The 14,539-nt window shown below is 36.4% G+C and overlaps 1 protein-coding gene across 7 annotated transcripts in view; it reads left to right on the forward strand.

The window, feature by feature from the left end:
* The first annotated feature begins 389 nt into the window (after positions 1 to 389).
* Positions 390 to 14,539, forward strand: part of ZMYND8 (zinc finger MYND-type containing 8) — a 65,123-nt gene continuing 50,973 nt past the window's right edge. For 6 of the 7 annotated variants that reach the window (XR_011102003.1, XR_011102002.1, XM_068700736.1 and 3 more), the window contains exon 1: positions 390 to 439. Coding sequence is in view for 4 of the 7 variants with exons in the window: in XM_068700736.1 (XP_068556837.1) it covers positions 405 to 439 (35 nt within the window). In the remaining 3 variants the exon portion in view is untranslated. The remainder of the gene's footprint in view (positions 440 to 14,539) is intronic. The other variant, XM_068700738.1, reaches the window with a different exon arrangement.

A 14,539-nucleotide genomic window follows, 5' to 3' on the forward strand; every position in this document is an offset into this window, starting at 1 on the left:
AAAATGGGGAAAAAAAAAGACCAAACACTGTAAGGTTCCTTTTACTCACACGAATGCAAAGAACTAAGCTCACACAAAACTGCGGATAGTGGCAAGGGCTATGGGAGAGATTTTTATCATTGAGAAGTCAAAGCACAGAAAGTTCAGAGAACTGTCAAATATCTGTGTAATTTTCTTTTCGTAGCAGTGTCTTTTGGGGAACAGAGGGGGCAGTACAGACAACGTGATCTAACCACCCCCAGTTGTTGAAAGGGACAACCTTCAGTCACTATTGGTGGATGCAGAATATAACCTTGCTGTTGGATTCAGTTTCCTGCAAATTGAGCAAACAGAACTGTCTCACTTCTTGCTTATACAAACAGAAAATCCAGTGTGATGGAAGGAGTTGGAATAAGTGGTTGGGAATGAGGTTGGGAGTAATAGAACCTGTTCAGTGTCGGTAAGCTCCTACATAATAATGATCTTGTTTCATAAAATTTTAAGGCATTATTTGGGAGCTAAGCCCTAAACATATGTGCAAATAATGTCTCTGGTTTGATAAATTTGCAGTTTAAAAAGTGTATTCATCCTTGTGAATTAGCTCTTGTAGGTGAGGTTTACAATCATGTAACTACCGGAGCAGAACTACAGCTAATCTGTATTCACGTTAGACAATTTTGGTGGTCTAAGTCACAAACGTTTCGTTTGTCAGTCTTTATGTAGCTCATATAATTTATCTTAATTTGTAGGTATTTCTATCTTAATAGAATTGTTGGTACAGTTTTACCTTTTATATTTTTATTGTTGCTTTTTTTCTGTTATCATATAAAGATGAACAAAAATGCACTGTAAATTAGAACTTAATTATAACAGCTAGCAAATAATTTTTAATTTTCCTGATTTTTTTTTTTATTTCTTAAAATGTTTGCTATTGTCCAGAACTGGCTGTTGTTTCAAAATATTCTTACATCCCTTGAAAGAAGGAGTAGTTTTATCTGAATGCAGATATTTAGGAGATTAACAATGCAGGACTGGAATCCAAGGTGCTTTTAAGAGAAATACAGCTGAGGGATGGAGAGAAGAACAATAAAACAAGGGTCACAGTACTAATTTTATCCTCCAACAGTCTATGAATGGATGTTGTATAGAGTTGCTTAAGAAACAATTTCAGAAATTTCTTTTTGCACTTCTGCAATATCTTGGTATTTCCTGGATATCTAATGACAGAGTAATATCACAACTTGTTTTCAAGCATGCATTGTGCTGTTACATTCCAGCAAATGTTTAAAAGTGAGGATTAGGCAAGACCATTGTACAATAAGTCAGAATAATGCTTTATAAAGAGGTAAACTGACATTTTGCTTGAGTTCTTCTTGGGCCTATTGTAACTTAAACACAGAAATAAATACATTTCCCCTATACTTTCATTCTGTGGTTCCTCATGTGGTTGAAATGTTGCATACAGTCTCATTTTTGAATCCCTTACATCTGACATCTGTTCACTCTAATGTTATGTGAGGGTTTCTTGGTTTAGGAAAAATAAAAGTGTAGTGAAGCTCATTTAGTGAAAAAGCTTGCAGACTAGTCTTATAGTAGTTAAGACTTACTTGTATACCTAATTAACACACACACTTGGGTCTTACTATGTTATTGGCAAGCAGAATAAATACAGCTTGATTTCTTCTTCTCTTTCAGAATTATGTTCTTTGATGTGTATTCCTTACAGTAAAACCCTTTTTGAAACAACTTTACAGTGGCGTTAATTCAGTCAAGTCCTCATACCTGTCACCTGATAAGGAGGGCTTAGTTGACATTGTCTGCAAGTCCAACAGTGCATGAAAAATAACAATCTGTAAAAGTTCTAAAATTAATTCAACTCTTTATGGAGATGTTAATTACTGTGAGTGAAATATGTGCTGATTATGGGCAAGTCTTTCCCCTGGCTTCACAAGGCAATGCCACAACTGGAAAAAAGTCTTGCTTCTTCTCAGAGATGTGGTTATATTTTAAAGGCTTTCTTTCCTCCTGCCCTTTCACAAGGTTGAGGAGATGAGGACAGATCTAAAGTGTCATTTAGGCGTGAACAGAACATAGTTAATAATGTAAAAATGTAGATCCAGTGCTTCAGCGTGTAGTTTCACAAAAATTTCTTTTGGTCATAATGATTCTTTAAGTTATCTCAAGCTGCTCACTCCTGTCCTCTTAGTCATGCCCCTACATGTACTATTGCAGCAACGTTGTGAACTATTGTGAATTGGTGTTTTTCCTGGGTTAAAGTTAGCATAGTAAATATTGGATTCACTGATCCTGTTCTCCATGTAACCATACTGATACCATGTAAACATACAGTTCTGCAAGCAGCATGATTGAGCTGCCTGCTATGGTTGTAAGGAATGAGGAGATGCTCAAGTTAGTACTTCTAATTAAAAAAAAAAAAAGTTGGTGAAACTATGCATTAAGCTTTTGTGAAAGTGATAGGATTGAGCATTTGTGGTGGAAAAAGAAACTATACTTGAAAGGCAAACTAGAAAAGTGAGATAAATATAGACATTGGAATAAAGAGTCTTAAAAAGACTTAAAAAACTAAAAAAACTTTAAAAAGACTAAAAAAATTAAAAGAGACTTAAAACTTGGCTTAAAACTGAAGCCAGCCTGCAAATTTACTGGATGGAATAGTACGGAATAGGTTCTAGGTAAGAGTGATGCAGTTTAGACCTGCATTGGGCTGTGATGAAGTGTATGTATAGGTGAGAGGAAAATGGCTGTGGTGACAGAATGCTTGCAATTCCATCCCTTTAAATATTTGGTATGAGCTTTAGCTGATGGACTCCTATGTGAGATAATCATCTTGTATATAAAAAACAGACCATCAAAACCAACAATAAAAACAAAACAACAACAACAAAAACCTCTTGTATCTAATGACAGAAGGGGAAAAAAAAAAGCCAATTTTATGATTTAAAATGTAAACCAAGCAGTTGCTGTGTGAAAAAATAAAATAAGAAGAAAAATTTAAACCATAGTAATGGGACTATGGTTTAGCGTTATCTAGAGTCTGTCCTAAATAATTCTTCCCTAGCAGTAGTGACTCCTCTGTTTTCCTGGGAAGGCCATGATATCAGAGTAAATGCTATATGCAGGATGTCTTGCACTTGGACATTAGAACCCCTTGGTGAAACACAGACTTCTTTCAGGATTTTGTATGCAGTTCTCATGCAGGGTTTCTACATCCTGATACCCACAAGCCTTGCATGTGCAGTGAGTTGGGCTCATCACTGTGTTAGTACAGTCTGGCCATGATAAATTCACATGCACTCCGGTGTGGTTCAGCTGCAAGGTGGATATGCTTTAGGTCTGACATGCAGTATATCTGCATATGTCACGCAGCAGCTTTCCGGGTAACTAAAAAAAAAGTATTTGGTTGCAGATCAAATGCAAAATAAATTATATCTGGTAGGCTTTCCTATAGAACATCCAATTTAAACGTATACTAACAAAAATCCTGTTCTATATAGGATATCCAACAGCCCTACTCACAGCTGTTAAATCTAATCTAGGGGTGAAAGAGATTAAATACATGGCCTTATGCTTTAAGATAACATAGGCCATAGCACCTCTTTTGAAATAGGTACAGCTGCTAAAACAAGGCTCAAGGGTCTGGTTTTGTGTTTTGTTGTTGGTTTTTTTTGTTTGTTTTTTTGTTTTTTTTGGATAAAAAAGAAGATTTTGACAGATGATTGAACATTAATGGAGATTTTCTTTGGAAGCAAACGTACATGAGGCAGTAGTTAAAAAGGCTGTCAAAAGAAAATTTCATAATGCTCCAGACATTCAGTGTGTATTACAAACAAAATCAGAATTTTAATCCCTAGACAGTGATTTATCAGTGTCATCCACAAGTAACCTAAATCAAAAGTATGCAAAGATGTTATTCACCAGGACAAATGGAGTTCTCCAGCAGTACACCTTCTGGTGTAATTGACAGAATTACCAGCCTTCTTAGGCAAGTTAATAAATTTAGCATCCAGCATGATTCTAAAATTTCAAGAGCTGTCTTTCCAGATCTTGCTGGATTCTTTGTCAGCTGGCAGTCTTGTCCTCTGGTCTTTAAGCAGTTACTGATACTTGGGTAGATTCAGATTAAAGTGTAGAAGGGGGTGGGGAAAGGGGACTCTTAAAGGAAGGATACTGAAGTACAATATTTCATGTTTCTAATCTAGAAATTAGCATTCTCAGTCAATGACTTGGAAATGCAGGATGAAGCTAAAAGCCCTTAAATGCAACGTCTTTCCCTTGTGTTTTGCTAATCCTTTGACAATATGACATTCTTCCTTTTGTGTATCTGTTCAAAATGTTATTTCTAAAGCTTCATCTTTTGTCCATCACCTATGTATCCCTTTCTGCCACTGATACTTTCACCCTACAGTACTTATTTTTCGGGGGACTGTGAATAACTGTCTGCTTCCTGTAGGGGCATATATCAAAACCCCTGCTTCTGTCACATAAAAAAATTCTCTTCCTTGGTGGTGTGACTTATATACTGGAAAGCCTCATAAAAAATTATTTAGCAGTATAGTGTTTTTTTTTCTTTCTTTTTGACAATGTTTTTTTTTTCTTTCTTTTTTGTTTTTTTTTTCTTTCTTTTTGACAATGGTGTTTGATGTGTGCACTTTCTGGAGATTCAGCACAGTGGGCACAGTTCTTTGCAAAGAACTCTAAATATAGTAGGTTGCATTTCTAACATTGTTATCTTTAATTTCCTTTTGATTGTATCTGTGCTTTCCATCTTTCCCTTGGTTTCTCTCTTTAGCTTTTTTTTTTTTTTTTTTTTTTTCTTTTCCCCCCTGCATCACAGCCATGTTTTCCCTTAGCATCTCCAAAGCACTGAAAAGGACAAATACTAGCTAATCTCTCCGCCCTCTCTTCTGCTTTAACAAAGCTTTTAGCTTCCCCTGTCTCTCTCTTTTGTTTTCTTTTCCTTTCCCTTCCTTCCCTTCCCCCTCCAAAAAAAATCACCACTCCTATGTAAAATAATCAGTCGCGCAGGACATGAGTTCATTGTAACTTAACAGACAGAATCTTCTGAGTTTTCCAGATGTACCTGTGTGTTGTTTTGCTGGGCTTGTATCTCCAGTTGTAAAGTGTATGTAGGGACAAGAAAACAAAGAGAAGGATATTTAATGCTTTTCCCTCCTGATTCCTGACAGAATTATTTTTTCTACTTTAATAGCATGTCTAACGGCTGAATGCAGTTGTCAGATTTACTTTCTATGTTTTCATCCTTGTTCTTGTTAATCACTGAAGGATTGTAAATTTTTCATTTGCATTTGGGCCACCATTTTCTTGAATCAAGAGGATAGGACTCTAGGCCTTTTCTAAGACTGCTTCTGTCTGCTGCATGCTGTTTCTCTCCTATCAGTCCAAGTGTGTCAGTTTGTCAGTGTTCCCAGCCACCATCAGCGCTGCTGCATCCTCAGAGTCAGGTCTGGGTTAGCACAAGGCATGCACAAATTCAGTGTGTTAAGTTTTACTCCCTTGCTGTACTTCATTGGCATTAGGATATATATTTAATAAATAGAATAATATTGAAGTAGAGCAGTCAATTAATGAGCATCAATGTTAATGGCCAATAATCCTCTCTTACTTAGATATACTTCATAGATCAACATTTGGATATTTGTGCGTTGGGGGCTGGTATCTCTGAGTGGCATAGAGCTTTAGGTATACAATAAAAAAAAGAAACTGATCTTGAATGATTTAAACTGTTAAAACTGATGCAAGTGTTCATTTGAATGTCATGCATTTCCAGTGCTTTCTTGCTGCTGCAGTGGGCTGTACGATTCCCTTTATAGCAGCACTCTTGTTTCTGCTACATTCCTAAAACAGAACAAGCTGCCAGTGTAATCCATGAGCCTTCCTGCTCCCTGCCCTGAAAAACGTTGCCAAAGCTAAAAAGGGAAAATGCTTCCAGCAGGGACTCCAGAATTACTTATGAGATGAGAATTTATACTCTGGGCTGTTAATCCACTGTTGCGGCCTAAAGCACAGGAACACAAAAAAAATGTAAGCATGGTGATAGGATGGTTTGGCAGTTTTCCTTTGACAATGATATCTCAAGAAATAATCTGAATTCAGTGTGGGACAATGCAGCGTAGCAGTATTAGTTTTACTGGGTAGCATAGGTATGAGTTATGTCAGCTCACAAGCAAAGAGGTTTGTATGGTAAAGTAGTTATATTGTGAAAGATGCTGGTTGGAGCTAAGGGGGGCATAAGCCTTATTTGTGGTGACTGTTTCTGGCATAATTTGCACTCGGGTAAAGATAGTGAAGTGCATATATTTTGTTTGCAACTGGCCTTGATTTATGGGAGAGGGGTTTCTATAATCATTTTCACTCAATTTTAAATCTATTGGCATGATGTTTATTTTGCTTTTGTTATTTCAGCTCATTTGATAATTTTTGCTTTAATATTGAAGTTCTCTCTCTACAACTCCATTAGTTTTTCTTGTTGTAGAAATAATCCTTTGATAATATGCAGCATGTGTCAGAATCACCTTTTCATCTACAATTTCCATTATAATTTGTTGATGGCTATAGAATGCTAATACCTAACTACCTAATACAGACGCAAAATTCTGAACAGAATGCAATGCCTTGGCAGGGCATTTCTAAAGATTTGACCTTTGAAATACTTGTGGAGTCGACACTTTCTTCCTTCCTGGCACAGTGATAAATCCTCCCACTTTCACTGCATTAGGAAAGAGAACTGAATCACAGAATTTTAGGAAAAGGAATTAATACGTTTTTGAATTAAATGTTTGGGAATTGGCTCGAGATCAAATGGATCACTTACATGCTGTTTTCTCATTTTGTTTCATTTGCAGAATTTCAGTAGAAGATAAAAGGTAAAGCAAAAAAAACAAACAAAAAAGTTGGACAGCTCTATTAACATTTTTGTGAACGCACACTGATAGTGTGCCACGTAAAGAATTCTACTTCTTTTTAGGGCCTGCCTTGTATCTTAAAAAGTACCAAGTCCTACAGGGTTAATAGACAGGAAACTGCAGCTGCAGCCGACTCATACGGAAGTCAGATTTTTGTTGAACAGCCAGCCCTAGCTGGCTGAAAGGTGGGGGCCACAGGGGGGGGCGGGAATTTGAGAATACAGTATCTGGTGCGATACTGATATTTTGGGCTGTTCGCTGCAGCATTTTTTATAAACGGGGAAGGCACGCAATGAATGCCAACGGCCCTCTTTGAGAATGCAATTCCTATTGTATCTTAGTTTCTGTAGAAATCAGCCGTCAGGTTTTTCCCATGCAGGGCTTGGCGTGCAGTATGTAAAACACTCGCGCTGTCAGCGTGTGCTTGCTCCAGCGGGTGTTGGTGTGCAGGATTCTCCCCGAATTTCCACGTGTTTTTTTCCGTTCCTCCTGTGCACGTTCACTTCCAGTATGTTTTGTCCTCTTGTGGCCTCGCTTTCCCCGTGCAACCCGTTGCGGGCCACCAGATAAGTGAATTTAGCGTTTTGTTTGGAACGCGTAGCTTTTGTGACCTGGGTGAACTCTTCCTTCCTCAGGTTTAAAATATCCAACTGCCTTCAGCAGCGGCGTGCTGGGGCACGCTTGCTCAGGCAGGCAGTTGGCGATCACCTCCCTCGGCCTGAAAATCTGTGTATTTTATAGGGGAGGTGGATATTTGGGGGCCCTTCCCAAGTTTCTTTTGCTGCCACGGGCCTAGCTTAGCCTGTCTCCTCTCTGCACAGGATGGCTCCTGCTTGCCAGAGCTGCACAAAGATAATCGCTCAGGAAGTGTTTCAGCCAATCCCCTGAAGCTTTACATTCAGATTTAGCAAAGTAGCCAATCCAGGATTAGCTTTTATTGGGAAGACAGATCATCAAGCTGAAGTGCCAAGCCCTTTCTGTCTGAGTACTGAGAGCCTGTCCTCCATGTTTTATAAGTATTGACATAACACTGTGTTAACAATGCATCCACAGAGGTAAGCCTTACTTTTTACATTTTTTTTTCTCTAAGACCTATGAGTTGTGGGTTGAGAGTGTGATTCTCTGTGATTTGTTGTGCAAAACTCACACCACAGCACTTTATTAAGTTGAAACTGTTTAAATTTGCTTTCTTGGGTCACATGGTTAGTAGCCATTAGCCACAGCTTTATTTTACAGACTGGCAAAACCTTGGCATACCTACTTCTGCACAGGAGGATGGTGTTTTTAGAATTTAACAAGATCCTGGTTTTCCAAAGAAGCTTTCTCTCTCTGAGCAGTTTGCCAGCACTATTGTCTGTTGTGTCACATGCCTGCTGAAGAGAAAATGGAAGCTAGGGAGCAGATGCATTTAACTGCCCTACAGGGAGTCAAGCAGGGATAATGGCAGACAGAAGAACAGGCAAGTTTACCTTTCTAAACAGTGAATGGAATAGCTAAGATAAGTTATCTATGAAAAAATACGGGATTTTTAAAAACCTAGACATCAGCAAAAAGTGCTAATGGCAGATTGTAGATATTGGGCCTAGGTGGTGGTGTGCTGTTGCATCATGTTTTTTATGCAGCTTATCTTAACTTAAAACGATTATTGAATTCTTTTTCTTGCAGGAATAATTAATACAATGTGTTTCTCTTTCTGAGAGACACTGTATGGTTAATATTTTGTTCCTTTAAAAGGGAGTTTTTATGCTGCAGATTTTGGAAATGGGTAGCTGCTCAATAAAATGCAGCAGTGCATCAGTTTACAAATCTGATTCTTTATGGAAAATGCTTTTGAACTGTTAGCTTTCTTCTTTTACATAGTTTGAATAAACTAATGTACCTTTTATCTGTGCCTTTTTGTTTTACACTGTATCAGCCACAGTTCTGTTGTGGAGTCCAGAGGATATAAAATCATCTGTGGTTCATGACAGTAGTACATGTTGTTCGTTCTTATTTTTTTTTTGTCTTTTTTAACTTTTGGTTTAATGCTACGTAATTATTTCAAGAAATTCCTTTTTGATCAATTCCCAAATCTGCCAGCCTGTTGTATCTTCTTAACTGGAAAAATGAGATGGGTGCTTGAACAGTTGGTAAGTAAGCAGCATGCTACTCTGAACATTTTTTATAGTTTTCCAAACATTTTGCTTTTACTGGTTCAGTTAGTCCAGTAGATGAAGTGATTTTAGTGGTTAGCCATATAAAAAAAAATCCGATTTGTTTAGCGTCCATTTTAAGGGACTTGTACATGTAAACTGTTCCAATTTGAATGCACGTCTTTTTTTGATAATTTGCTTCTGAAGTTTGAAGCTTATACTTACTGTTTACCTCAGGCCAGTGAAAAATATTCTACTTGCTATTTGTTTGTAGATCCTTAATTACCATTTTTGTAGGGTAAAGCGCAGTTTGGTTGTTCATTAGGTTTGTGAGGTGTGATGAAAGCGCTAGTACTCAGCAATGAAATGACCTTACAAAGTAAAGTAAATAGTACTTAATGAATGTATGTTTTTGATAGTATACAAAGCATAATCTCAGATAAGCTTGCTTGATTCATAACTGATTTAGAACATTTTGTGCCCTTTATTAAGCTTTTAATCGTAACCTTTGCATGCTTGTTTTAACAAGTAGCTTTTCAGTGATCATGAAAAACATTACAAAAGCAGAGGAAAGATGCTGTTTTGTGCTTTAATGTAATTTTTGCGCTATTTTTTGGCAGTTCACACACTTTCATGATTTTAGGAAAGAACGTAGAGCTCAGGTAGCTTTGAAAATGACTGCACCTAGGTGCACTTGCATGTTAACTTCTATGGAAGGTTACCAAGATAACATTCTGTAACATAGGCATTTACCTCTGCTTAGTTGTTTGCCTGTGTATGTTACTCTGAGTACCTCACTTAGCTTACTTCCCCCCCCCCCCCCCCCCGAAAAAAAAAAATAAATTACATTGTAAGAATCTCTAGTTCAATTTGCAACCTAAAACACTGCTGGGTTGTACCTCTGAGTTTCATGTGATAGCAGTTTTGTTTGCAATTTTAATGCATTTTTCAGCATACATAAAGGTGCTAACACAGCTAAGAAGTTATTCTGTTCTTCGTTCTTCAATTGCTAAAAACAGAAATTACATTTGGATATAATTTTTGTAGCACTAGTTTATACACGTTAGCAGTTTACTTTCAGTCTTAAAAATTGAACAACATAATATTTGTTTAATGTGAGGAAGCAGGAGTAAGTGATCTGCAATCAAAAAGCTTGTATTAAAATGGCTCCCACAGGTTTTGTTAAACTAGGATCTGTTTCAAATCTGCACCTCCAGACACATTGCTGACAGTGAAGCATATTTGTGTAAGCTGCCCTTGTACATGAAATGAAACATAGCATCGTGAGTCTGTTAAGGTTCACTATTTTTAATCACTCAAATATAATTCTTTTATAGTTCACAAAAAATAAATGTCTGCATTGCAGCAAGATGTCTGAGGCAAGGTAGAGACAGCAGTGTTGTTTTACAGATCAGCCCAATCGCGCTGCTCCATGGAGTACTCGAGCCAATAGAAGCAGAGGGTAGGTTAAAGATTGACAATTGCAGTGGCAAGACTGAGAAAGGCCTTCTGGAAATTTCTACCATCTTTGTTCCACCTAAGTAAAGCAAATTCAGCCAAGCTGAAGAATTTCATGTATTTTTGGTGCTTTGTCAAGGTACGATGCTATCACTCACTTTCATAGATTGCATAATAAGAAGCACTCTGCAGATTTTCTGCTGTTCAGGACAGATGGAATATAGGGTTTTGTTAAAGTGATAGTCATGGGGGAAAAGCACATATTCTTTCTGCCCAAGATTTTATAGGACTGGATCTTGGGAATTTCACAATTAGATAGAACATATACGAAGCAGTGTAGCTGAGGTTTATTCAGCTTCTAGTAAATGGCCATTATTCTAATGTAACTAGCAGTTAATCGTATAATTGCACTTTACGTTTTCTGGCTACTAACGAGTAATTTGTATCGTCCAGGATGAGTATGATTAGCCATTATTATTTAGTGCCAGCATCCAGTTACTTTTATAATTAGTTGGACAAAGAATGCAGTGGGGGAAAAACAAAGGAGTGATCCGGATTATAAGCTACGATGCAAACAGTACCTTTTAAAAGCTACATGCCTCCCTCATTCTTCCCAGGCAAGCTGTTTTAGTTGGAAGCTAAATAGTACTAGGGAAAAATGAATGATTTCTTTAAACAAATGACACTACTTAACATACTGAGAATGAAAAAAGTGCAGAGTATAAACCACTCCAAATGTGACATTTTTCCCTCTCTCTTCAGGCAGGAATATTGAAATGTAGGGCAAAACCTACAGTGATACTAAAGAGGCACGTACTAAAAGGGACTTCATGCTCAAAAATCAAAAATAGATTGAGTTATAAATTTACCTCTTCATATCAGTGTTCACAAACTTCAGTTGGCTCTTCTTCGTGAGATGTCTCCCATTTTGTGATATCACTTCTGGTATTTTGTTTGTTTGTTGGTTTTGGCTTTCCTTGATTTTCTTTTTGCTTTGTTTTCAAGTGTATTGGTCATGTGGATCCAGTAGCTGGAAAGTGATCGGTGATGGTCAGTTTTGCATAGTAATGGTGCCACTTCAGCACAGTTGGATAAAGGGTGATAAATCTCTGTGAAAGTGCTCCTCTTCTTTGTCTGGAATTCAGGATACTGATCTGAATCCTATAAATATCATGAAAGTTGAACGTAACCTTTGCCCATGTAGAATATTGTATTATTCACTAAGACATCAATTTTGAAATTTTGTTATTTGTGTATCCCTTACATTTTCCCATGAGCATATGAATCCTGTTACAACGAATTTAAGCCTAATAGAATAGGTTTGATTTACCTATTTTCTGCAATACCCAGGGAGAGTACTACATAGGCTCTGAGGGGTCTGTAGACCACAGGCTGAAAACCATTGTAGTAGGCCACATAGCTTGGCCCTTTAAATTGTCTTTAGAAAGTATTTTTTAGTACTTTTTCTTAACAAATGTGTCCCATATTCATGGGTTAAATTCTAATTTAGAAATTGCTACATAGAAACGGAAACTTATTTATTTAATAGCTGTTTGTCATCCTTATGTTAACCCCTTACTGGTAGTTGTTGTGCCATCTGTTTAATACTGTGAGATTAAAATTATGTTGTAGCAGAATGTCAACATCCTTAATGTAGCCAGTATAAACCTTTGTTTTCAAACATGATTGTTCTCAAATTATGGTTTTGGCTTCTGAATTCTATAGCTATTCTTGTTGCCTTGCTTGGGCCTCAGTTCTAGTTTATAGTCTTACAGAGGACCGTATAACACCAAGGTTCTCCCTCCTGCCCCAGATTTTCTCTTTTGTGGCACTATTTTGAATGTACTGGATAAAGAGTAAGGTTTTAAAAAGAAATTGCATGTCCTTTAAATTAAAAATATCTATTTTGGCTCTGCATGTCAGCAGAGGTAAATAGCTTAAACATTACTCTATACAGACAGCTGAATAAACATTTTGTGTACCTTAATTGCTTAGTATAAATGGAGCATTTTGCAGGGGATTCTACAAAAGGAAACTTAAAATATGAGAGGCTCAAACTGGAGAGTGAATCTAAAATTGAGTGATTTTCCCTAGTAACCTGTGACTTCACAAAACTCTGTCTTATGTCTTTTTAGATAAACATTCAGATGTCAGGTATGCTTTTGTCGTACTTCATATCATTTCTGGTATTTAGATGGTTGCTTTGAATACAGCACTGCTGTTTAAACAAGAGATACTGTTATTGAATAAACTGCTACCATTTTAACTACAGTACAGGAATGAGGCAGTGCAGTGCTGTCAGACGCCATTTTAAGAATCCTGCATAAATAGCATAGCTACCGATGAGTAAGAGACTGTTATAGGTGAGTGCTTATACAAAGCTGCTATTTATTCAGCAATGGCATGCAAATATTTTTTTTCAAATTTTTATTGAATGCAGTTTTTTGAAATCATTGTTTATATTTGCTACTCACAAATGTGATATGGGAGAGGCAGGAATTATCTTAAGGATGAAATTCAGTTTTAGTGCTTATAGTTTTAAATCAGTGTGTTTTTTTTTTTTTGTTTGATTGTTTTCTATTAATTAAAAGGGAAAATGAATTCCATAAATACATAATTCTAGATTGATGTGCTTATTCCCTAATGTAGATCTAGGCTGTGTATATGGTCATTGGCTGTTTTCAAGTGGTTTTCCATATCTGTCAGTTTTTACTTGGTTAAATGTCAAGGTGCACTAGTTCATCTGCAACTTTTAATTGCTCTTGGTAGTTTATATAGATCAGGGCAGGTTTAAAGATTTTTGTGTATGTACATTTTTTTTTTAGATAAATACTAATAGTACAGGAATTATTTTCCTAAACAGAAGCAGTATTTCTTGTCTGAAATTTGGAAAACTGAATTTCATTCAAACAAAACAAGACTCTTCATGTTAATAGATTAATAGAGAATGTATTTAAAAATTGTGCAGCTAAGGTTGTTTATTTTTTATTTATTTATTTTTTTTTATTATTATTATTATTTTTAACTGAAGTATCAGTAAATCCTGTATGTTTGCAATCCTCATTTTTTTTTCTTTCTGTCCACAACTATCCCCAAAGGAATAACCTCCACCCCTTCCCCTCTCATTCAGACATGTTAAGATGATTTGTATGAAACAAATCAGTTCAACATTTTAGGAAACAATTTCTTTTTTAAAGTAAGTTTTGTCCACACTAGTAGGGAAGCTTTAAATGATTAATTGGTGCTCTAGTCAATTGACAGTGAAACTGGCAGTGCTTGAATTTCAATTGTGTTCTTAAAGTATGTTCCTCTTTATTCATTCATCTTCATAAGGAAATAAGAGAATAAGAGTAACATACAGAATGATACAAGGTATTTTCTGTATTCAGTTGGTTACCTAGTTGCCTACATAGCAGCATCATTTCTGAGCCGCAACCTGAGGGCATCACATTAATAATACACATGCATGATAGTAATGCATGCTATCTGAAATAGCATCTCTAAGCCCTGCAAAAATGAAATCCCCTCAAAATACAACTCTCTAGACTGGCCTACTTGATCACACAGTTATTGTTTACAGAAAAATAGATGTTTATATTTACTTTGCTGCTGTTCTTGATTTTCATTTTATTTTCATTATGTGTAATAAGAAGATACCTCTTACTAAGGACCTGTTTTTCTTGAATTATTTCATTTGAAATCTTTGGCTAATGAAATTTATGGGTTTGGAAGTTTGTGCTGTATAAAGCATTTTCAGAATATTGCTCGTAATGATGGAAGGTACGAAGGTGAAAAGATCTGTCAGCTTTAGAAAAGTTACTGTAAACTTGCTGTGAATTCCTAGCATGTATTTGCAAGCTTGAGTTTTAAAGATTACCACTACAATCATCACTACTACCATTCAAACAATGTCATGTTGTGCAAGTCATAATACACTACAGCAAATAAAACAATGGGAGATGCTTCTGAAGAGTTGTGAACTTTAAGTATCTTTTATAGCTAAGTCTAACACACTTATTTAACTCT

Source organism: Anas acuta, chromosome 16 (genome assembly GCF_963932015.1).
Source record: "Anas acuta chromosome 16, bAnaAcu1.1, whole genome shotgun sequence".
Taxonomy (NCBI): Eukaryota; Metazoa; Chordata; class Aves; order Anseriformes; family Anatidae; genus Anas; species Anas acuta.